Here is a 24,618-nt window from a genome sequence, read left to right as displayed (position 1 = left end):
ATGGAATTTTTAAGTGGACCCATTTATAATTTTAATTTTTTAATTAAAAATTTAAAAATCTAAAATAATGATCATTTATGAATTATTCTAGGGAATAACCAACAGTAAACAAGGACCTAATAGTTATTGAGCTGAGAGATTAAAAATGTAAATTCAAGGCTGCTACTTACAGCTAGAGAAAAATTACAAGTCTCCCCTAAAACACGACATGGAAGTTTTTCTGATGTTCACCAAGGGTAATGATGGTAGACCTGAAATCTGAACTTGATTCTGCATGTTAGATGATGCTCCCTAGAGGAAGTATTACCTTCCGAGCCTTCCATTGTGTATTTTAACGGAAGTGAACAATTTCTATTGAAAAAGTTACTCATCACTTCTATGTAGGACTGTGTACTGGCATTAAGGGAGGCTTGCCCTGTATAATTGTAAAATGCACATTGACAGTCTGCAATCCAAAAATGGCCAATAGACTCATGTTTGCAGAATAATCTAATGGTTTGAAAATGAAAGCATGAAAGCAGTAACTTGGCAGTAGGCTCAGTCAGACAGCACTCACTGAGTAGTGGACCTGTGGCACTTCACCGTACAGTGGCAGTGTGTTGACCATGCTATAGCTTTGGGAAATATATTGTTACTATTCATTCAGGTCTGTCTGAATCCAGAGGAAATCTTGGAGTTTGGTCCTGTGGATACTTATTCAGTTTAGAAAGAAACTTGCCAGCAAGCACCCAGACGTAATGTTTAAAGTCATAGATGTACCACGAAGGGTAATGATACACATTAATGTCCACTGTGGGTGTTTCCAGTCCTGTTAAGACTTCTCAATAAGATCCAGAATCGGAACACTAGTGTGCAGTTATGTAATTTGTGTCTTACTCATCTCTTAATAAGAGAGCAGAAATTCTATAGGATTTACTTTCTGGAGCTTTCCGTGGTCACAAATGCATCGACAGACCTACTTCCTGTGGGTTTGCATGTCACTTCCCTGTAACAATCCCCATCCTTCAAACCTGGAGAACACTGTAAGTTTTTCTATTGTTGGATCTATTGTTTGGTGGTGGTTGTATTGAAAAATAGCAGTTAAATATGATGCTTTAGTAGATGCACTCCTGTGTTTGAACGGGAATTCAAAAGAGGATGTTTCACCATAAATGCATATTCTCACTGTTTTCAAAAGCAACTGTAGGGATTTCATTTTCAGATGAGGAATCAATTTTTATTTTCAGCCTGTAGTTGTACAGTGAATATTTACTGAATGAATACAAATTCTGTAATATAAGGCCTGGGTGCCATCCATGTGAAACAAAGCATATTTAAATTACCAACAAAGTCATAACAGAGACTTTTCTGTCAGTTGATTAGATAAAGGGGGCTAATAAGCATGCAGTGCGCTCAGTCACTCCGGGAGGCCAGATGACTAGGTCTCCTTGTACATTCAGTGATTGATAGAAACACGGCCACCAAGCTTGCAGAGGCCACACTTAACCTTGGCGCCCTGGCGTTTTGCCTCTCCCTGGGGAAACGGAGACCAGGGAGAGCAGCACTGCACCAGCAGAGGGAGACAGCAGCATCACTGGGTTCTTTTTAAAAGAGATCAGCCCCTCCCTAATCGTTCAAGGTAAGTGTTCCCAGACAGCTACAGGTACTTTTTAAAGCTAGAGCTTACCATGATCTTTGGGAAGAAGGACATGACTGACCTCCAGGTTTCAGACGGTTCTGCTCTGGAATTTATCAACTGCTGTGTTTGTTTTCTTAACAGGTGAAAAATGCAGCTGCCAATGTACTCAGGGAAACGTGGCTAATTTACAAAAATACAAAGCTAGTAAAAAAGATAGATCATGCAAAAGTAAGAAAACATCAACGAAAATTTTTGCAAGCTATTCATCAGTAAGTACCAGCCTTCACTTTCAGCCCGCACTAGTGACTCTGGGTTTCAATGTTTTAAACTTGGTAACTCTTCTTTCATAAGGGATGGAAAAAACAAAACAGTGTCATGTTGGTTCCCAGAAGACAGCTGTTGGCATTTCCTAATTCCAAATATGATATCCTTAAACTGTCAGTTCGTCTAATGATTGTAAATCATTACTATTGGGAGAGTTGCGATGTAACATACATTGTCTCCTTAGTTTGTGTTTTTAGATAGAAGCAAGAATTGGATTAAAAATTGTATTATATTTCCGCATTTAGTTTTATATAGTTCAAGATGTTTTGTTTGGGGTGGGGGGAGGGAGGACCCTCGTACTGCCCAGCCAGGATTTCAACGTTTTATCGCAAAGTCCTTCTTAAATATCAGCGCCCTCTTCTGGTCGGTCTAAGATTGATAGGCTGAAGCTCCACCTTGAATGAAGATAACGGCTTATGGTTGAGCTGAAGCTTGGGTTTCCAGGTATTCATTCACCAGCTTGTCTCACTTGCCTCAGAGAGGCAGGTATTCAGAGCTTCGCCAATTTTTATTTTTTTAAGAGTACTTTCAGCAGAAAATAGAGACTTTGCACATGGCCCTCCGCATCCACACATACAATATATACTCCCTCAGTCATGATGTCATGTAGCCACCACTGTAGTATCATACAGAATAATTTCATGGCCCTAAAAATCCCTTGTGCTCCATCTAGCATTCCTCCGTCCCTCTCCCCTGGAAACCATGATCTTTTCATTGTTTCTGTAGCTGTGTCTTTTCCACGTTCGAATCGTACAGTTTGTAGCCTTTTCAGACTGACTTCTTCCATTTAGTAATAAGCTTTTAAATGTCTTCTATGCCTTGATAGCTCATTTCTTTGTGGTTTTTTTTTGCACATATTTTTAAATTTACATATATGTACTATATTCATTGTTTCTAAGACCATTTGGAACTCTACTTACTTTTTTAAACTTACATAGTTATCAAAGGAATAAAGCCAACTACAAAATAAGAATTAATTCAAAAAGATACACATATATCCTACTATTAACAGCAATGTTATTTATAATTGCCAAGACATGGAAGCACCCAACAGTACATCAAGAGTGATGCAGCATCTGTGTCTGTGATGGAATACAACTCACGCCTAAGAAAGAAGGGTATATGGCCATTTGTGGCCCTTCATTCACCTTTTTTTTTCCCCCTCAAAAACCAGAATTTTATAACCAGCATAAACATTTCCATTACATCAAAAATAACAAAATACCCAGAAATATACCTAACCAAGGAGGTTACCTATACTCTGAAAACCAAAATGACACAAAGAAGTGGAAAGATTTCTTGTGCTCATATGGAATGAAATATGACTTACTGTTGATGTCATTGGTATAGTTTCATATAGCCACAAAAAAAAATGCTTTGACAGTTTTTGTAATATAATTCTATAGCCATGTGCAAGTGGTGGGTATTTATATAAATTGTCATAGAACTCAAGTCAGGACTACATCCACACTGAAAATCTTAGGGGACCGCTCGGTAAATTTGTTCTAATTTCCTGCAGGTAAGATAATTTAATTTCCTGCAGGTAAGATAATTTTAAGACTAAAATGTTAGGAAAAAACACTCTGTAGGGAAAGGAAGTTTGAAAACTGTCCCTAGGCAGACGGGCACATGGCCACAAAGCGCACAGACTTGGGCTGAGGGCTCCACGGCGCAGATTACCTGGGCCTCTGCACATGCTGCTTTCAGACATTTCTCCTTCTGTCTCTTCTGTAGCAATGTGTCCTTCTAAAGTAGATGACCTGCAAGCAAGTGAAAAGTGCTCTGAATTGTTTTGTAAATTAGTCTTGGGGCTACTGGGTGTCCTTTGAGGGGGGAGGGTACGTACTTCTACATTGCGAGAAGTATATGGGCTGGGTGTGGCTAGATTATTCTCATTTTTCATATTTATCTTTCATTTTATCTTAGTGAGTGAAGTCAAAGTAAAGCACACAGGGCTCGATTCCTAAGGGCCAGGACTTCCCTACCCCCTTGTTCAGACACAGTGAGACCATCAACCTTGTCAGTCTGCACCAGGGGAAATTGGACCTTGTTGGTTAAGGAAATACTGACAAATTCGTTGCATAGAGCTCTCCTGGCCTCTCCTATTCTCTGATTTGTCCTGAGAGCTTTTTCAGTAGCTCTCCCTCCTTCTGCCAGCCTCCTCTTTCCTTTTCTTCTCCAAGCTTCAGAGCCTCCCTCCCAGACACACGACCTCTCTAGTCTCTGATGGACACCTCACCCTCCAGGCTAGTGTCCTCTTTTCAGTACTGTATCTATCTTTGGGGACCGTCACTTAGTGCCAGGAAGCATTCTGTTTCTGTAACTTTTAACTCTTTTTCTACTATCAGCATTACCTTCAAAGTTTCTCATTCTTCTGTCTCAAGTAGAGACACATCCATGAACATGAACTTGTCTCAGAGTCAAGAAATCCCATCAACTTAATTTCTATAACAGAGAGTGTGAGATTACCCACCTTTCAGAAAACCAGGCTGCTCAATAGCCCTGAGTTGGAAAAGATGTAATCTAGAAAAAAAAAAAAAAAACGAATTACTTAGGCTATGGTTAAAAGGAGAATATTCTATCATACTAGGCAAAATGTTCCCTATTGTTTACGTGAGCATCATGTATCAAGGAGACCAAGATGACTTGATACAAGTTCTTCCTTCTGAACTCCAGTTCTGGAGGAAGCCACGCACTTTAAGGATGACGATGATCGGATAGTGCTCCTCTCTTATCAGTACGCCAAACCCTGCAGAATCTTAACAGGATCTTCCAGTTAACGAATCGAGCCCCCTGTGCACCACTGAACACCACACTGTGTCACTGTGCGCCAGAATATTTTACAGTTTCTTTTCTTTTGTTTTGTCTTTTTATTTCAACAAAATGAAAATAGAGCTCGGAAGTAAGTTGTGTGAGCCGCTCCCTTCGACATTCGCAGAATTTTCTACTGGCTGCATGCACCCAAGCGGGTCCCTGATTTGTGAATTTTAGTAGTCTGACTGCTGCTATGGAAATGTGATCCAAAATCATGATATTTTCCTGTGATAAGTGAAGTTCACAAGGAAGAAATCAACATATGTTTCTTATTCTTCTTTTGGGAGGGGGGATAAAAAGCACAATACAGAGCTGCATGTTATCTTTTATTCTGGCAGCTGCAGCTTAAGTAGGCTTCTTCTCCCTATTATCCGACAGTCCAGGCAGTCTAAACAGCAACGAGGCAACATGATTTAAGTTCAAGGAGCTACAGGTATTCCAATCAAATAGGGCTAATCTACGCCAGCTTTCCAGATTAGTGGAAAACAAAATGAGCAAAAATTCTACTGTCATGAACGTAATACAGAAATCCCAGACAAGTAAACTGGGCTCCCTTGTTGTGAAGTACCCACCTCAGGCAAGGGACCAACACCGGCCCTTCCGCCGGGCTTGCAAAACTTAGGGCTCTCCTGCCCTCACAGGTTGCTGGAGGCTTCTGCTCTGGTGTCCCCAGACTTCAGGCATGTGTGCCAACTATACTATGACCTACTTAATTCTGAACAGAAAGCATGATACAAATCCCTATTCTAAATGGATAAAAATACATATCACTCCCAGCAACGAGAGCTGAAGGTAACATCAGTTGATAATTGAAACACAGCTACTGAATTCTAACCATAGGCTATTGCCTGGAGAGAGCTCTGAGCTGCGATCCTGCTCCCTCTTTTTTTAAAAAGGAGGCCCTGGCAGGTGTTAGGAGATAAAAAACAGGATAGGACCAGCCTGAGACATTTTTCTTATAATAATCAAGAATTGGGAGAGAATTAAAGGGAATAACTGTCTCTCCATCTGTTTCAGCCTTGTTTAGTGTCTTGTTGGAGTACCACTTAGTCATCTAGAACACCTCTGTTGGTATAAATCCAGCACTGCAGAAACACTGTCCTAATCTAACCCTCTTCTTTTCATACATGCAGAAACTTAAGGTCAGGTTGGGGCCAGGGAGGAAAGAATCCACGTGTCACAGTGTTACGCTCTGTACTACATTTCTCTATAATGACCCACACATGTTGAAAGTTGGGGTTTTGGGGGGGGTTGTTCTTATAAGGCACACATCAAGAATTGTAACCCTTGCACGTACTTGGAGAAATACATCTCGACAACACATTAGATTTAAATATGTTTGTCAATTTCTTTTAGACTCAAACACATTCTGTCTCTATAGTAGCTTAAAAAGGAGCTACTTAACTGAGCTCCAAGTCTTCTAATAGAGAAACACATAGTCACGATCACAAGTTCTAACCTTAAGCTGTTTTCGATGGTTAAAGATCGTGTTTTAAGCAGGTGTCAGTTAAACTCTTACTGGCAGAAGGAACTGTCTCTTCGCTGTGGAGCAGATTTCGTGACATATTGGATACCCACATTTCAGAACAAAATCACTGAGCATCGTGAACATGTGTTACAGAAATCTCCCTGGCAGTAAAATCTTGCCCTGTGAATTTTTTTATCCCTTCTAGCTAATTACCTTTCATTTAAATTGGGAAATAATAGAGAGTGCTCTCTCCAACATTAGTACTATGCTTTGTAAAGTGACCCACCATTGAAGTGACAAGATAGCGTGGATTCTCTCACCAAGTAGCTCAGAGAGACCTGCTTCTCTTTTGGAGCATGGCTGCCAGTGGTTGGCTTAAAGAACAAAAACCACTTTTCCCTCTCTTGTTAGAAAAATCTTAGTTTCTTGGTACCGTAGCAAGCACTGAGGAAATATTTCTTGAAATTTTATGTAAATAAGGAATGATAAGTACTCATAAAGAATATTTTCTTAAAAGAACAGTGGCTTTCTGACTGTCAATCAGATATATGCAATGATATTTTTAAAGTTTCTAAAAGTAACTATACAAGGACAGATCCCATCTGTTGGACACTTTAATTGTCCTGTGACTTTTATCTCCAATAAAAATTAAGAAAACTTCTCACCAAGAAATGCTCTGGCTTCCTTTCAAATTCAATGGCAGTTTAAGATAAAAGTCAAGTGAAATACAATGAAGAATAAGAGAACTATGTGTTTTGAGTTATCTTGCTGCTGGTTGAATAAAAGTTTTCTTTTTGCAAAGAAGAATCTCACTTATCACTGTATTTCATCAGGTTCAAATGCCTAACCCAACCCATCTCAGACTAAACAGGACTGACGCCCGTATCCAGTCACGTAGGCATAGGAAGGTGCTCGTTGCTCCCACACTGATGAAATTCCAGCTGCTTTGCATACTTCTTCCTATGTCTATTTGTCACGATACTGGGGCTTTAAGGAATGTTTTGGCTTTTCTCATATGGTTAAATCCTTATGAGCCTTTCCCAATTCAACTTTAACCACCTGGTAAATAGCTGTCCTAAGGACACCTCATCTCTTAGTCTCTATTTTCCTTTTTTGCGGTGTTGGGGAAGCATGCTTCTCATTGTACCGATACATAACCAGTTTGGACTTTACCGCAAATATTCAAGGCATTATCCATGCAGTTATTTGCTCTTGTCAATTCTGTGCATGCTCTTTGGAAGGCGTATGATAGCTGTGGCAAAAAAGGAGCCCTTCTGACTTCAGATTTTGTCTTTTAGATTAAGGAGTGTAAAAATGGAGCAGAGGAAACTGAATGACCAAGCAAACACGTTGGTGGACTTGGCAAAGGTAAGCCTGGGTCTCAGCCCTCGTGATTACATCTCTGGGAACTAACCACTGCACAAAACCCAATAATGCTGCAAGGGGAGGCCATCCCAAACTTATTTAACAAATTAAACCATTAAAACCATGCTGAGAGGATGGCCTAAATTGTAAGAATTTTTCTAAAACTCTTAATAGGTGCTTTCGTTACATGCGTTGTTCAGCCCCGTCCTAAACACCCTAAAAGCTTTCCCACTGCCAGTGCTTTGCAAGCTCAGTAAGAATCCAGTGCACTACGAGGCAGCACCTTTGCGGTTCTTCTGGGTAGCTCAGTCTCATCCCTGTGAGAGCAGACGCACATCCTGGGTTTCACTATGTGGCTCAGGGCTACACACAGCTCAAGAGAATTATTTTCTGTATTTTAAGCCAACAGAGAAGACTAAAGCTGACTATTTTTTGACATACAAGAAATTAGAGCTAAGGGTCATCACTTTTTATAATTTATGGTGGTTTCTGTATGATTTAAAAACCATGCCACTTTTTACATGGTTCCTGTCAAGTAAACTCCACTTTCAAAATGTGACAACATTGCCTTTTCCTGCGTTACTTCCAAAGGAAGCATTAGCATAGCGTTCTGAGCCTTTCAACACAAATGCTTTTCCAGAGGCAGCTCTCAGTTGGACCTGGACGTGCCCTTTTTAAACCCTCCAGTATAATGTATAAAAATTACACCTGTTTGTCTGGGCCCCATGAAATAGCACAATTAATTATATTCATGTTAATGTATATCAACAAGACATGCTATATAAATATGTTGAAGATGAATATTTGATATCTTGTAAGTAGAAGACCACAAGTGAAATATGTAACGACTTACCTCTGGGAGAGCGTGCATCATTCATTCACACTGGGCAGTACACGGATATGAGGACCAAAGATGTGCTCAGTATTTTCACACATGGCTCCCACAGGGACACATCATGAACAAAGATGGGGTGCATTCTTTCATCACTCCTAGATCAAATGATAAAAGACATTTTTATGAAAAAGAAAACATGCTTGCAATGCTTGAAAATAATATATAAGATACATCATTTTACTATGTGTAACATTGTAGATATTACTATGTTATACATACTATATATAACAGATACACTCTTGAAGTAAAATAATGTATTTATGATGCATAGATGCTGTTTCTATTATTTCTTCAGCACTATGCTTATTATTAGGACTGGCCATCCATCAGGGTTCAGTATTTTCTGAAGGAACGGATGTTGCTTACATAGTCTCAAGACTGTAGTAAAAATAGAAGTCAATGTGTTCTGTCTTCATGGCCAAACTCAGACTAGGTGACTGTGTTCTGAATAACAACTCCCTTATTTAATCAGCTCATTTATCATCATTAAGAGGTTGTTAAGCAAGATAAGAGCACGTATTATAGAGGCGAATTAGATAGACGGAGGGAAGGTTTAACCAAAGGAGTCTGAGACTTGGGGAAAGGCTGCCCTGGACAGGGGTTCATGTCTCCATCCTTCCCTTCTTGACCACCGTCTTCCCTCTCTGGCTCTGAGCTGATCAGCCCTGAGGTCCTCTTTCCTTCTCTCTTGGCTATTTCCAGAACTGTAACTGGGGGTCAGAGTTATGAATACCCTCTGATCAAGAAAATCAATTACCAAACTCGCCAGGATCCCAAAAGCCTTTTCCTCTCTCAAAACACTTAGTTCTGATTAAGCTGCAGCCCATAAAATGGATTCATTAACTTGAGTATCTCCCCAACTTTATTCTCGCAATGATTTTCTGTAAAAATGTTTCTTGACCCAACGGAGAACCTATAATTTGGAACAGAGAACAGCGAAGAAACTTGGGAATTTTTAAATTGCTTTAAGTGACTCAGTGACTTGAAAAAATCAGTTTGTCCTAAGCCTCATTCATATTCCACCTGCAAAGTTTCTGCTCCATCCCAATACCATCTGTACTATTACACGTTATTCTTTAAGTTGGCTTGTTTTTCAAAAGCAGCCCTTGTCCTAATTAATATACATGTGGCAAAATGAAGTTGATCTGCTAACTTTTCCAACAGCCATTAAAATATACACATAAATATGAAATCGAAACCTGTTCATCTGTACACCACCCAGCGTCCCTAGCCGCACCACCACCAGCACCTGCACACCACTTTCTGCAGCTGGATCAGAGTAATGCCTGGGCTCTTGTATTTCTAAATCCTGGCATTGAACAGACACGCTGAATTTGCTTGGCCAGGCTGAGTGTTCAGTTAGCTGACCCCATCCCACCGCACTGGGTGTCACCCAAATGAGACCAGCCCTCAAGCTGCTGTGAGAGCGGACAGTTTGCTTCCAGGGCAAGTGTAATTAAACCTTCACTCTTTGTCTCTCTCTTCCTCTCACACCTGTTTTCCAGACCCAGAACATCATGTATGACATGATTTCCGACTTAAATGAAAGGAGTGAAGACTTTGAGAAGAGGATTGTTACCCTGGAAACGAAATTAGAGACGCTGATTGGCAGCATCCACGCCCTGCCTGGGCTCATAAGCCAGACCATCAGGCAGCAGCAGAGAGATTTCCTCGAGGCTCAGATGGAGAACTACGACAAGCACGTCCCCTATGACACTGAGCGGTCCCGGTCCTCGTCCAGGAGGCGGAGGTCCTCCTCCACGGCGCCACCAACTTCATCAGAGAGTAGCTAGAAGAGAATCAGTTAACCACAAAATAAGACTTTTTGCCATCATATGGTCAATATTTTAGCTTTTATTGTAAAGCCCCTATGGTTCTAATCAGCGTTATCCGGGTTCTGATGTCAGAATCCTGGGAACCTGAACACTAAGTTTTAGGCCAAAATGAGTGAAAACTCTTTTTTTTTTCTTTCAGATGCACAGGGAATGCACCTATGATTGCTATATAGATTGTTCCTCCTGTGATTTCACTACCTTTTTATCCGCGCACTTCAAGCAGACTTTACTGCTACATTATATGATATGTAATAAAAAAGTTAATTTCTGCACATACTTGTCTGGTCATTTGACACTTCTAAAGGTTCACTTCGTACATGCTTTTCAGGGTAAAATGATTGATCATCATCCAATGCATGCTAATCATTTTTATTTCCGAAAGTTTGGGCAGTTGGAAGAAGACTTTCAACTACCTCATCCATACCCCATACACTGAGACTTTCTCTCATGATGAAACATTACAGACACAGCCATTTGACCTAGCCAGCTGACTGTTCTCCGTGACTTCACAATGTCTCATTTCTAATTCCGTTTGTGTCCAAATTACATGGGAAGTGAGGCTGTAACATCAAAGCTTGTGTATAAAGTAGGGGCACAGTTGTTTTCAAGAATTGTTGTTTTCCCAGTTTACCAGCAGATTTACTTGAAGAAAGTATCAGGGTTACACCGCTGTCTATGAACTGATGTTGCAGAATTTTAGATTTAAACTACCGATGTCATCACTTCTCATACATTTATTTATTCTAAGGGGCCCCGATGCACCCTCTGTGTGGCTCATACACGCATATTCACAGGTGCATGTGGCTGCATAGCTCCGAAGAGCATGATCAACACAAGGGAGCAGCACTCTGGCCATGACACCCACCACCAAGCAAGTGGTCTGTACTTCCAAACGTGGTACATGGAAGTCAGCGGCATCCAGTATATTTCACAAGTTTTATCGTGCTTGTTTCACGGGCAGTTAAGGTCAGCTTTTGTGAAATGGAACTGGCTAGTTACTGCTGTCAACACATCTCTTCCCATATTTACTCTAGGAATCCAGTGGGTTTAGCAGAACCGTTCTGAGGTAACAGCACTGTGGACTTCACTTCCCTTACATGGTGGTCGTCTCTAGAGTCTACAGTAAGAGCTGGTCTACAGTGGTAGGGTCACATGCCATAAAAATAAGGCTCCATTCGGACAGCTCTTAAACCAATCCTATTGGGTTGGGCCTAGATATAAAAACGACTCCTTCATTTTCAGAGAAGTCTGCTTTGACCCTCTAACCCTTTATTCTGCACCACACCCTTTGGTGTCCACCTTACGACACTGCAAGTTGCTAGCACACCAAATAGTTTTCTTCTTTAACACAAAACTAGAGCTATATATTTCATCACCTTGCAGAGTTCAATGAATAAAAATCACTTTCCTAACTATTCTCTGTAACTGATGCAAAAATCTAACATTGCCATTCAAGATCAAACATGTAAGTATATGACTCCTTTAGGCTGCATGAGAATCACTTACCACTTACTATTGCCCATCTGAAGTGGCTGCAGACAGAGCTGATTCACACATCTTACATATGTCTGTACAGGACGAGGGCAAGGCCTGGAAATAAGTGAAAGAAAAACGATTAGAGCACTGCTTACTGGAACACACTGCGAGGTAAACAAACTTTAGAATCCTACTTCATCAAGATTTTGGCTTTGTAGATAAAATTTTTTTTTATGCCTTCTGGGTCACAAGAATATATCAAGTATCTGGTGTTTAAACAATGGATGTAAGGAAGTGAGAAACTGAAAAGATGATTAATGTGTTCCTACAATTGTTGCAGTTACTTCTTGCATAATTAAGTTTAATTATCATCTTACTGATCAATTAGCACCACCACTCCAGAATACTAGAAGACGCGGGCTAGAATAATATATTGCTCCTCTTGCTGAGGAAGAGAGACGAGAACGTGAGTTTTATGCAGATTTCACTGCCTTGCATTCACTCTCCTGTTCCCACCCCCAGTTAACTGCAGCTCATGTAGGGTGTAATTCTCTACTCCAAAAACTGATCTCCCTTTTCCTATTTCTTATGCAAAGTATACGAGGCCTGGTAATGAGTCAACAAGACAGTATGATCTTTTGTTTTGATATTTTAAATAATATCAAATAACCACAATTTGGAAGAGGAGTCAAGGACCCATCTATCGCATAGACATGGTGGTCAACGATTTGCAGAATGAAACCAACTTTTCCTGACATTACCAAGCCTCCCCCAACAAGGCTTTGAACATGAAGCAACGTCTTTTGAGGGCTCCTTGGAGAGCTGCTCTTTAGTGAGCCCTACGCCTTGCTCTAATTTACACTGTGTTTTCCAAAATTTCTAATTTGATAACTGAGTCTGTTCTTACACTTCAGCCTACCACATCCTAGCCTCTCTCTCCCCAGCCTGCACAAGGACATGCGACCACCACAAATCATCCTGAATTACAATGACGACGACTTCCTCAATATTTTCATTTCCCCTACTTACACACAGTGTCACGGATTGGCCACTAGAAAGAAGAGTCCATGCTATTCAAATAAAAAAGGATAAACCAAAGTCTTAACATGGAGTAGATCTAGGAAATTTCATATGCTTCCTCCCTAATTTCACCTCCCTTGGCAACTGTTTTCCAACAGACTCTCCATCAAAGCATCTGCAATAATCAAATAATTATGTTCGAGGACAGGATGGGAAGTGGGAGAAAAACCTGTTGGTTAGGTTTCATACAAATCTTTAGATACGGATTAAAATTTCACAGCCCTACTGCTTTTCAACTTTGCCCGGTCTGGAGAAGCAGAATGACAAAGTAGAAAGAAAAGGAGATTGAATTTTCAGAATTGGGTTCGGAACTGAGTTCCGCCACTCGCAGGCTCTGTGTACTGAACAGCCACAATCCTGAGCCTCCTTTTTCTCATCCACAAAATGAATATAAAAAGGCACAACAGTGAGGCTCTGTAAAGCCTCGCACCTACTTAACCAAATGACGGTGGGTATTTTTAATACTATTTCCAGTAAAAGGCAACAAATATTAAACACCCCCGCTACCTGCCTGTCTCATCACAGCTTCCAACACATGGCGGCAGAGGCCGCAAGCCCTCCCCCCTCACCTGTCTAGTTCTTAACGCAAGTTACAGGATTCAGGATTGATTTATTCACCTCCTGCTCCTATCACCGCTCTTGCTTAATGTGATCCCAGAATATCAGCTCGCATATCCGTTCCTTGTGCTTCTGCCATCCTCCTTCCTCTCCGTGCCATCCCACAAACTGTTCATAACCATGATCCAGAAACATGAAGGTATTTATGCCGTATGCTTAGGACTTGGGATATGTGGTGAGGGGCGTGCTGGTACAGTCACCCAACACTTGGAGCAAAGGGCTCACTTCCTTTTCCAAATCCACCCCTGTAGTCCATGAGCCTTCACAGACTTCTCCCAGTCTGTGGAACCCTCCCTAACGGTTTGTGAGTTCCAGCCGAACCATCAAGTCGATCTATCCAGAAAAAATTATCAAACTGGTTGTCTGACAGAATCGTGGAAGATGTGGTACCTGCAGCCCCTGCAGGGAGGGCTATGACATGAGGCACTTCTCTCCATCTCACTGTCACTGTTGTGAGAGGCCCTGATGGGCATGCTCTTTTTCAGTTTCTTAGGCCAGGGAACAAACAAAAATAAAAGCCCTGCCAATGATGCGTTCTAAAACTTCTCTGTCAAATATGTCACAAGTCAGTGAACCCAGAAACAGAAAATACAGATAACGTGACAGTTATTTCATATTTCAAATTTTTACAAATACTTGGAATTTTTTTCCCCAGTCATGCCCTTTTCTCTAGTTATGGGTTTTCCTCTGACCCAGTGTTTTCGGTCCTCTATTGGTGCAGGGAGGAGGGGAGGGAGCAGCTACAAGAGTACTTAGAAGCTACCGGGACTGCTCACCAGGGCAGATCCAAAAGTTGGATCTAACAGTTCAGATCTCCGAGATTTGCAAATATTAACTATTATAGATAGATAGATAGATAGATAGATTGATTGATTGATTGATTTAAAAAACCTACATAGCACAAGGAACTACATTCAATTATCTTGTAATAACCTTTGATGAAAAAGAATATGAAAACGAATTTATGCATGTATATGCATGACTGGGACACTGTGCTGTACACCAGAGACTGACACATTGTGACTGACTGTACTTTAATAAAAAAGACAAAAAAAATTTTATGGAAGTTCAGATCTAAAAGTGGAGTGTGAGGGAGGCAGGGGTCCACAGACTGTGACCAAGCAGAAAGCCGGACAGAGGGATACTTTCTCTCCAGCCTCTCTAATTGCTTAATAACTAGCCTCTTCTCTACTCCTGCTTAGAAAAGCAACTCTTGTCTCTACATAGCCCTACTATTTAATTATCAATGTCCCTGAGGTCTTCCACTCTGGCCAAAAATAAAAATTAAAAGCTGTGAACAAGATATTTCTTGTTAGCCAATTCTGTCACTTAAAAAACATATTTGGGGGCAGAGAAACTTAGTGCCCTCAGCTAAGGTAAAGGAATAAAAATACCTGAGGACCCTAAATGAGTTTAACTCAAAGGCAAAATGCACACGTGTCTGACAAGGGACTTGTACAGGTCACAGAACAAACTGTGTTCCCACCCACACGCGGAGGAAGTGCCACCTGTCACCTCTACTGAAGGCCAACAGGTAACGAGCCCTCAGTCACGCAGGCCAGCACCGCACACGCTTGCGGACACTGTGGCCACCGCCTGCCTCAGATGTAGACGAGGGGTGGCATGTGACACTAAAATAAAGATATCTGTGTCTACGCTGTAAAGGGAGACTCAAAATCACTTTAACAAGAAGACATTTGGTACAACGTACAACAAAAATCTAACGCCTTCTGGTCATAACATTCTAAATCTACATTATTCTGTCTGAAAGACCAGAATTTTCACTGTGCCACCTACCACCCCTTCAGGGGGAACTAGAGGAGATGCAGACTGTCTTCAGTTTTAAGACATTTACTGTAATCATGTGTTACTCTGAGTCGCACAAACCCACTGTCCCTCCATGTCAGTGATCCCCAGCTTCACTTGTTCTACTGCCTCTAAATGAAATTGTTAGGTCAAACATTTTTATTTTTGTGGACTTTGGGAATATAAGTCCAAAATTAGCCTTTCTGTTGGATACAATTACAGTGCCTCAGAGAGAAAAGTGACAGTGAATAGATAAAAGGCTTTAAGTGAGCCACTTTTTAATTTTTGAGTTAGTAAGAGAAAAATATATACTAGGAGGAAATATTGGTATGCCTTAAATATGACTGCAATGGGGTACTTTTTACCTTCCTTCGTTGAAACCTCATTTTTATACTACTTACATGTTCTAAACATGTTTAGAGACACTGAGGATTATAATTCACTTAACAGAGAGCACTGACAAAGGTGTTTTTGCTCTTAAATCAGGCTGCAGTGGGAAGGAAAAAACGATAAAATTTTTCTAGTGATTGGGAAATAGCCCCAGTGTGGAATCCTTTGTACTTCATGAGATTCCTGTCCCCTCTGTTTTCTAGTAAGTCACATTAAGAGGCTATGTTTTCTGTATCAGTAATAGAGAGGATCTGAAAACCTAGTAAAAAGCCAAATACTGCTTTTAAAAAAACATTTCTTTTAAATTAAAAGATTAAATGTTTAGAGGAAAAACCTTTTACAAAGGTATTTAATGAAAACTTCTTTTATAAAAAGGAGATAAGTAAAGGTAATAACATGTGTTTTTATTCCTGACTTTGATAATTAGAAAACAAACCATAAATCAAAATGATTTTGGAAAAAAAAACCCAACAAGAAAGCATAAAAATGAGAAAGCAAAAAGCAAGGGATCCAAAGAAAAATGAAACATAACAGCCTGACAGTAAGTAGAATGGTTTAATTTACACTCTTTAAGAATAGACCATAAGATTGAGTTAAACACAAAATGCATCCATGTGCTTTTTACAAAAGACACAAAATTATAGAAAAAAAGAAGTTAAAACCCAAATTCCAGGGGATAATTCAAACTAGTGCAAACAAATGAAAACAATGTTGGCAACATTCGCTTCAGACTAATGGAACTTAAGAGAACTTGTATGAAGTGGTAAAAGGATGGCCACGTGAGACTGATCACTGAAGAGACAGCTGACATGAACTATATGCACTGAAATAGCAAAGCATTTAAGCACAGCTACCAGAAAGAAAAGAAAAAACAATCATTGTGGGAGATTTTAAGACCTCTTTCAGCCTGGAGAGATTCAACAAACCAAAAATTAAGAGTCATGCTTTATCAAGAAAAATAAACATTATCAGAACTGGCCCCAGAATTAATAGATGCATGAAAGATGTACCTTTTAATAAATGACCTGGAGGAAGAAGACAGGCATTTTTCAAAAGATAGTATTAGATCCAAACCAAAAACAGACTCACAGACACAGAAAACAAACTACAGTTACCAAAGGAGAAAGGGCAGGAAGGGAACAAATTAGGGGTTGGGGACTAAAAGACACATGTTACTGTATATAAAATAGACAAACAACAAGGACCTACTTGTATAGCACAGCGAACTATATTCTATTTCTTGCAATAACATACAATGGGAAAGAATCTAGAAAGAAAAAAAATTTATGTATGTATATGTATAACTGAATCACTGTGCTATACCCCCTGAAACTAACATTGTACATCAACTACATTTCAATTTAAAAAAAAAAAGAGATTTTTTACTCCATACAAAAGCTCAATGTGAAAACGAAATTACAAGTATTAGAACACAATGTGGGTGAATTTCTCTAAAACCTAAGTATAATGAAAGGTCTTCTAGAATCCAGAGGCAATAAAAGACTCATAAATTTGACTTACTGAAAGTAAGAGAACTATTGCATAGCAACATAAGAAAAGATGGCAAAAAGTTAAAAGAAACTGGTAAATTTGCAACATTTATCACAGACAAAGGACCAATATCTCTAGCATAGAGAAAGAATTCTTAAAATTGAGAGAAGTTCTAAAACCCTGATAGGAAGTAGAAAAATGGGCAAAAGATGATTTTCCCAAAAAAAAGGATATATAATAATTCTTAAACAGATCCAGAGATGTTCATTTCATTCCTAATAACAGAAACGCAAATTAAAACAACACTGATACATGACTCCTCACCTATTAAACTGGAAAACACTGGAAGTTTGACAGACTAGTTTTCTGTGAAGTGGGTACATAAGTACTTCAATATTTTGCAGATGGGAAGGTAAAAGGGTACAATCCAGTGGAAGGAAATTTGACAATATCTACAAAAACTACAATGGATTTATTTTTGACCCAGAAATATTTCTTTCAGGTTTTTATCTCTAAAATGTAACTTCAACATTATGAAAGTATATACAAACAAGAGCATTAATTACAGCATTGCTTGGAATTGCAAAGCATCAGATACAACGTAAACACTGACATTGTAAAAGTTTGTTCCAAATGGAATACTATGCAGCAGCATAAAAGAATGAGGCTGATCTTTGTGATCATACAGGGAATGATTTCCAGGATTCAATGATAAAACTGTATACCTACAGGACACAGGTGGGAATAGGGTGGAAGGGATAGGAAGGAGTAGCTGACATTTGTCTGCACATATGATTAATAACAATTTTTACTTCTTGAGTTATGTTATTTTTATGCTCAAAAGTTCTGTATAACAATGAAATATCATAAAAGAAAAGAACAAAGATACCTTTAAAACTGCATCAAAAAAAACCCTTAATAATAAACCTGACCAAGAAGGTGAAAGACTTATATGCAGAGAACTATAAAACATTGGATAAGGAAATTAAAGATGATTTAAAGAAATAAAAGGATATCTCATGCTCTTGGATTGAAAAATTAATATTGCTAAAATGGCCATACTACCCAAAGCAATCTACAGATTTAATGCCATCACTATCAAATGACCCATAACATTTTTCACAGAACTAGAAAAAAATAATCTTAAAATTTATACGGAATCACAAAAGACCCAGAATTGCCACAGAAATACAGAAGAAAAAGAACGAAGCTGAAGGAATAACCCTTCCAGACTTCAGACAATCCTACAGAGCAACAGATTTCTGGTCAAGATGGCAGTGTTGTAGGACCATGAACTCACCTCTGCTTGCAACTACAATACTACAGAGCAATAGTAATCAAAACAGCATGATATTGGCAGAAAAACAGACATATGGATCAATGGAATACAGTAGGGAGCCCAAAAATAAACCCACGGACTTATGGTCAATTAATCTTTGAAAAAGGAGGCAAGAATATACAATGGAGAAAATATGGTCTTTTCAAAGCAAGTGGTGTTGGGAAAACTGGATAGCAGCATGTAAATCAATGAAGTTAGAACAATTTCTCACACCATATACAAAAATAAACTTAAAATGGCTTAATGACTTAAACATAAGACAAGACACTATAAACCTCCTCGAAGAAAACATAGGCAAGATATCTTCTGACATAAATCTTACAATGTTCTCCTTGGGCAATCTACCTAGGCAACAGAAGCAAGAGCAAAAATAAACAAACAGGACCTAATTAAACCTACAAACCTTTGCACAGCGAAAGAAACTTTAAACAAAAAGAAAAGACAACCTACAGATGGGAGAAAATATTTGCAAACAATGCAACTGACACGGGCTTAATTTCCAGAATACACAAACAGCTTACAGAACCCAGTCCTAACAACAACAAAACCCAAACAAAAAAATGGGCAGATACCAAAACAAGTGTTTCTCCAATCAAGACACAAAAATGACCAATAGGCCAATGAAAAAGTGTTCAATATCAATTATCAGAGAAACGCACATCAAAACTACAATGAGATGTCACCTCACACCAGTCAGAATGGCCATTATGAAAATGTTCACAAACGATAAATGCTGGAGAGGGTGTAGAGAAAGGGAACCTTCCTCCACTCTTGGTGGGAACGTAGTTCGGTGCAGCCATTATGGAAAACAGTATGGAAACTCATCAAAAAACTAAAAATAGACTTACATATGATCCAGCAATCCCATTCCTAGGCATATATCCAGAGAGAACTCTAATTTGAAAAGACACCTGCACCCCAATGTTCATAGCAGTAGTATATGCAATTGCCAAGACATGGGAACAACCTAAATATCCATCTACACATGACTGGATAAAGATGCTGTAGTATATTTAAATAATGGAATACTATTCAACCATAAAAAGACTACAATAATGCTATTTGCAGCAACATGGGAAGACCTGGAGATTATATTAGGTAAAGTGAGCCAGAAACATAAAAAAAAAATACCATATGGTATCACTTATATGTGCAATCTAAAAAAAAAGAGAAAAAAAGACACAAATGAATGTACTTACAAGACAGAAAGAAACCTACATAGAAAACAAACCTATGATTACCAGGGGAAAAGGGGTGGAGGGTGTGGGGGTAGACAGATAAACTGGGAGTTCAGGATTTGCAAATACTAACGACTATATAAAACAGATAAACAACAAGGTCCTACTGTATAGCACAGGGAATTATATTCAATACCTTGTAATAGCTTATAATGAAAAACAATATGAAAAGGAATATATATATATATATACACACAAGGAATATATATATATACATACACACAAATATATAAAACTTATTCCCTATGCTGTGATTACACAAAAAACGTGTGACTATACCAAAAATTAACACACTGTAAACCAATTATACTTCAATAAAAAAGTTTAAAAAGTCAATTAAATAAATAAAATAAAATTTAACCAAAATAAGAGAATCCAAAATTCTATCAATGACAATACAGGGGAAAAAACCCTAAAACAGAATACAAAGAAAATAAACCTCAATGCACTTCAAACGAAAAATATTACCATTTCAAAATACATGCGTTGGTGGAGGAAAAAGCCCTAGTAATATTTTGTAACTTTTTATTCTGCACTAATCATGGACTTAAAAAAATTTGCAGAAAACAGTATTGGGGTTTCCATATATTCTTTACTTTACTTCCCCTAATGTTAACATCTTAAATAACCACAGTATAATTATAAAAACAAATTAACATTGGTACAATATGAACTAATTTACAGATCTTACTTTAATAACCTCAGTCTAAAGAAATGTTTCAAGCTTGATTTTCACAGCAGTGTGGGTCAGCATTTCTGAACCTACTTTCTGTACCCTGGCAGGTTGCAAAAAAGTGAATCAATATATTGAGAACAGTAGGACCAGGTTTCTCATTGTTGGAGAAGGGAATTAGCAATCCAGAATAGGGTGGGAACAACCCCGGTACTGGAATGGAATTGGAGGCATCCATATGAACTCACGTATACAGATACATGTTTAAACATGTATTTGTGTCTTTATTTCCTAATTCTGTTTACTAAAAACAGCTAGAAACAAAAACAAAACAAAACAAAAAACAAAAAACCCAAACCTAGTGCTTCAATTTAACTTTTTTTAAATTTCTTTTGGGGGGACAGGTAATTTGGTGTATTTATTTTCAATGGAGGTACAGGGGATTGAACCCAGCACCTCGTGCACGCTAAGTACACACTCTACCACGGTGCTACACTCTCTCCTCAATCTTATACTCTTAAAACAAGTCTCCACTAAACACTGAATACCATCCTCCTTATAGAAATGCAGATTCCAAGAGTAGGGCAGGGATGTTTCAGATAAGCCTGAACATCTTATGCCTCAGAGTAAGAAGTATTTACATGAGATCATGAGGACATGAAGGGCACAAAAGCCAGTTTGAACGTGCATGCATCATGAAATCATAAATGTGGGATAATTTGAGCATAAAAAAATGCTGATGTTGATAGTTTATAACTCACTGAATTAAAAAAAAAGCATGAGTCCATGCTTAATAAATAAAAAAGCAAAACTCTTCCTTATAACGGTGGAAAGTTTGTGGAGAACAGGAAGCATGTGTACATAGTATCAAAATATCCCCCAATACGTTATCCTACAAAGGGTTAAGGGTAATTCTACTGCTGAAAAAAAAAGTAAAGAAAAGCCTAGTGACCACTTCCTTAGCCAAGGAAATAAAGTAACATCGTCAACACCCCCGCAGACCAATCTCACCCGTCCCCTGACAGGACACAGTATGGACACACCAGCTGTGTCTTATTCCTGCCAAAAGCGCGCAGCCCTAAGCTAGTACTGAGGAACCAGCGGACAGTCTAACGACACAGACTCTCCAAATATGCAAACTGATTTTTTTTAAAAAAAACTAGCCTATATGCTTCGAAAATGTCAATTTTAGAAAAGACAATGAAAGCTTGAGGAAATACTCCAGATTAAGAGAGACTGAATAGATAGAACTAAATCCAAGTCATCTTTCTGAATTAGACTCTGGACCAGGAGGAAAAAACAAATTATGAAGGACATTTACAGGGACAGCTGGGACAAATGGCACAACTGGAACATGGACTATGGATAAGGTAACAGTTTTGTATCAATCATAAATTTTCTTTTCTTGCTAACTATATTGTGGTTATAAAAGACAAGTCTTTGTTCTTAGAAATAATACACATTTAAGAATTTAACATAAAAGAGCATTATGGCTTCAACTTACTCCCAAATGGTTGAGAAAAATGTCACCTGTCATGAGTCAGAAAACGGGAGGGGGTGGGGGTTGGAGGGAGACTAAAAGCACTATGAAAAAAAGTTAGCAATCAGTGAATTTAGTTAAAGTGTGCATCAAAGCTCTATGTAGTATTCCTACAACTTTTCTGTAAGTTTGAAATTACATCAAAAGTAAATTGTTACCCCAAAGTAAAGGACCATCGTTAGGTAGCAGATGTAAGAAGAATTAGTTACAGAAAATAAAGACAATGGGATAGGTCTATATACAGGCATGGAAAGTTCTCCAAAGTCTAGTATTAGAGTTTTCTTTTTAAACTTGGAAAATAAATTAATTATTACCCCACTTACATAACACACAAAACCATATGTGTCTCTGCATTCATACATAAATGCACAAAGATTATTAGAATCCTGCCTCTGCTCTGGGCCTCAGTTCAAATGCTACTTCCCCTGTTACTCTCCCTCCTCATCCCAGCTGAAAATAAACGCTCCTTCCTCCGGGCACTCAGACAGTTTCCACATTCTCCTTGTGTGCTTAACACACCCTGCTCCCTGCCGCAACTGAGACCTACAAGACCTCTCACCCATGAACAGAGAGCAGACAGAGGTTTCCTAGGCATCCCTCAAAGAGTCAAAGTGCAGTGAAATGTATGTGCTCTGTGCCCCTGAATTGTTTGTTAATTGAACAGAAACGTGTTGGCCTCAGTCAGCAACTTAGCAAGGCTCCTCAGTCTTGATTATGGGGGAAAAAAAAAGAACTCAATGTTTCTGACCAGCATGTTCTGAGTTCTTAGTGTTCTCAGGGTATCTGATCTTCACCTAGAGCTTGATCTGGATCCTGCTGCTTGGAGCCCGCCAGCAGGCTGAACGTGGCTAAATCCCGCCACGGCCAGGCTCCAGGGATACTGGCTTTCAAACACTTAACATTTGCTTTGTGTTACCCTTTTATTAGGAAGATTAAAACTGAAAGGGAACTAAGTGAGGCAGGGCTTTCTTCTTTTCTTTCTGCAAGAACAGCTTGTTTCCATGACATTTATACAGGGAGCTTTTTCTAAATGACAAGCAGATTGTTGGAAGATGTTATTTTCTGTATCTTTGCTTTGGATCTTCACTTAGTGGGTGTAATGTAAGAGAGACAGCCCCACTAGGAGGGTGACTGTCAGGTATATGGATTCGGGAGGGGATCGGGTGGGGGTTTGTTGAATCCTATCCGTTGGGGTTGCTATAGCAGCAGCCTAACAGATTCTGGCTGGAAGTTGTAAGATGTATCCGTGTTGTTATTTTTTTATATGAAGTAACATTTCTGCAGATCTAAGTGTCTGCTCTCTTTAGCTTTTGCCCTTAGTGAAGAAAACTGAAGGCTCACAGAAGCAGCCACCCATTGCGGGGCAGCAGGAAATCCTGGGCACCCGGGCCCAAAAGAAGTGACCAAGTTGTGCTCGAGGGTGGGTCCGGTTTTCTGCAGAAAACAAGTCAGCCTTGAGGCCGTGACAGTGGATGAAGGGAACGCTGGGCTCTCCAACCCTGACCTCAGCCACATTCCATGTAAGAGGTTACATCACCTCCCATTCCCCCCACACTGTGCTGGTTACAAACTGCTTTCACTCATATTACCCTTTTGAAAGAACTCAGAGAAGACTGGCTTTCTTCTACATCAGAAATCTCTCCTTTTACTAAGCCTCTTGCCATTCTTATTGTTACTGCCTTGGTCCAGGCCTCATCACTATTCCCACGGGTTTGTCCAGTGTGTCTCTGAGACGTCAGCATCTTCTGTGTAGGTAGGGGGTAGCGGGGGAAGTAAACGACCCTACTAAACCAACCTTATTATATCATTCCTCCTAATGGAAGAACACAATTGGTTCCCTGCCATCTACAAGACAAAATCCAAACTCCTTAGGCTCTCTGAACCTACTTCCCAATGCCCTTTGTTCCTTGCACTTTCTCTGACTGGTAGCTGCCCCTGCCCCCCAATCTCCAAGCATCCTACAGTGTGTTCTTCACACACATTATGCATGGAATTACCACGATCTGCCCACAGATTTTTGTTAGTTTGGTCAGTAGAGCTCTTAGAAAATTATTTTGAGCTTCAATAACTTTCAAAGAAGCATACATTCTTGAGTCTGCCACGGGCTCCTTTGGTATCCCTGCCTACTCCCAATCCACTTTGTGTATTTATATCACTTGCTTGGTCCTTGAAGGCATTGGAATTTATGCCTCTTGATCAGGAACTGCATTTCCTTTCTCGTAATTAAATCCCCACGATTCAGGATCTCGAGCAAGCAGCACTACCAATTTAAAACAGCACGGCTTGCCCAGGAAGGTGGGCTGCTGCATTTGCTGGGCTCCCTCCCACTCTCCTCATTCCTCTACAAGAGCAATGATGTAACTATTATAATTAGCATACAATTATGTCTATGCCCTTCTTCTCAACCATACTGTCAGCTTCCTCAGAAGAAGTCAATCTTAGAATTTTCCATATACACACTGAGTAGCAGAATGCTGGACTGTGGGAAGGTGTGTTGGATCAATGATCACCATTTTACAGGTGGCAAAACCAGGTCTCAAGCTGGTTAAGTGTATTCAGTGGCCCAGATCCTGTGTTGGGCAGCACCTCAGTCCTGACCTTCTAATGCTGAGACCAGGTTTTTCACACGTTCCCACACTTTCAGAGCC

General features: G+C 39.5%; 1 protein-coding gene and 1 long non-coding RNA gene across 6 annotated transcripts in view; one reads left to right on the top strand and one right to left on the bottom strand.

Annotated features, from left to right (window-relative positions):
• KCNN2 (potassium calcium-activated channel subfamily N member 2) overlaps nt 1–10,595 on the top strand; it is a 364,774-nt gene extending 354,179 nt beyond the window's left edge. For both annotated transcript variants that reach the window (XM_072958084.1, XM_072958082.1), the window contains 3 exons: nt 1,760–1,887; nt 7,523–7,592; nt 9,990–10,595. In XM_072958084.1, coding sequence (XP_072814185.1) covers nt 1,760–1,887; nt 7,523–7,592; nt 9,990–10,277 — 486 coding nt within the window. In that variant the 3' untranslated portion in view covers nt 10,278–10,595. The remainder of the gene's footprint in view (nt 1–1,759; nt 1,888–7,522; nt 7,593–9,989) is intronic.
• LOC116277914 (uncharacterized) overlaps nt 1–24,618 on the bottom strand; it is a 387,230-nt gene that overhangs the window by 1,251 nt on the left and 361,361 nt on the right. For 2 of the 4 annotated variants that reach the window (XR_012071098.1, XR_012071084.1), the window contains exons 4-9: nt 11,826–11,909; nt 10,064–10,273; nt 8,443–8,579; nt 4,416–4,465; nt 3,623–3,702; nt 1,667–1,798 (exon numbers count right to left, since the gene is read on the bottom strand). This is a non-coding gene — a long non-coding RNA (uncharacterized lncRNA). Of the gene's footprint in view, nt 1–1,666; nt 1,820–3,622; nt 3,703–4,415; nt 4,466–8,442; nt 8,580–10,063; nt 10,274–11,825; nt 11,910–24,618 lie in introns of all 4 variants that reach the window. The other 2 variants (XR_012071091.1, XR_012071104.1) reach the window with 2 other exon arrangements.

Source organism: Vicugna pacos, chromosome 3, assembly GCF_048564905.1.
Source record: "Vicugna pacos chromosome 3, VicPac4, whole genome shotgun sequence".
Classification (NCBI taxonomy): Eukaryota; Metazoa; Chordata; class Mammalia; order Artiodactyla; family Camelidae; genus Vicugna; species Vicugna pacos.
This window is presented reverse-complemented; position numbering and strand designations above follow the sequence as displayed.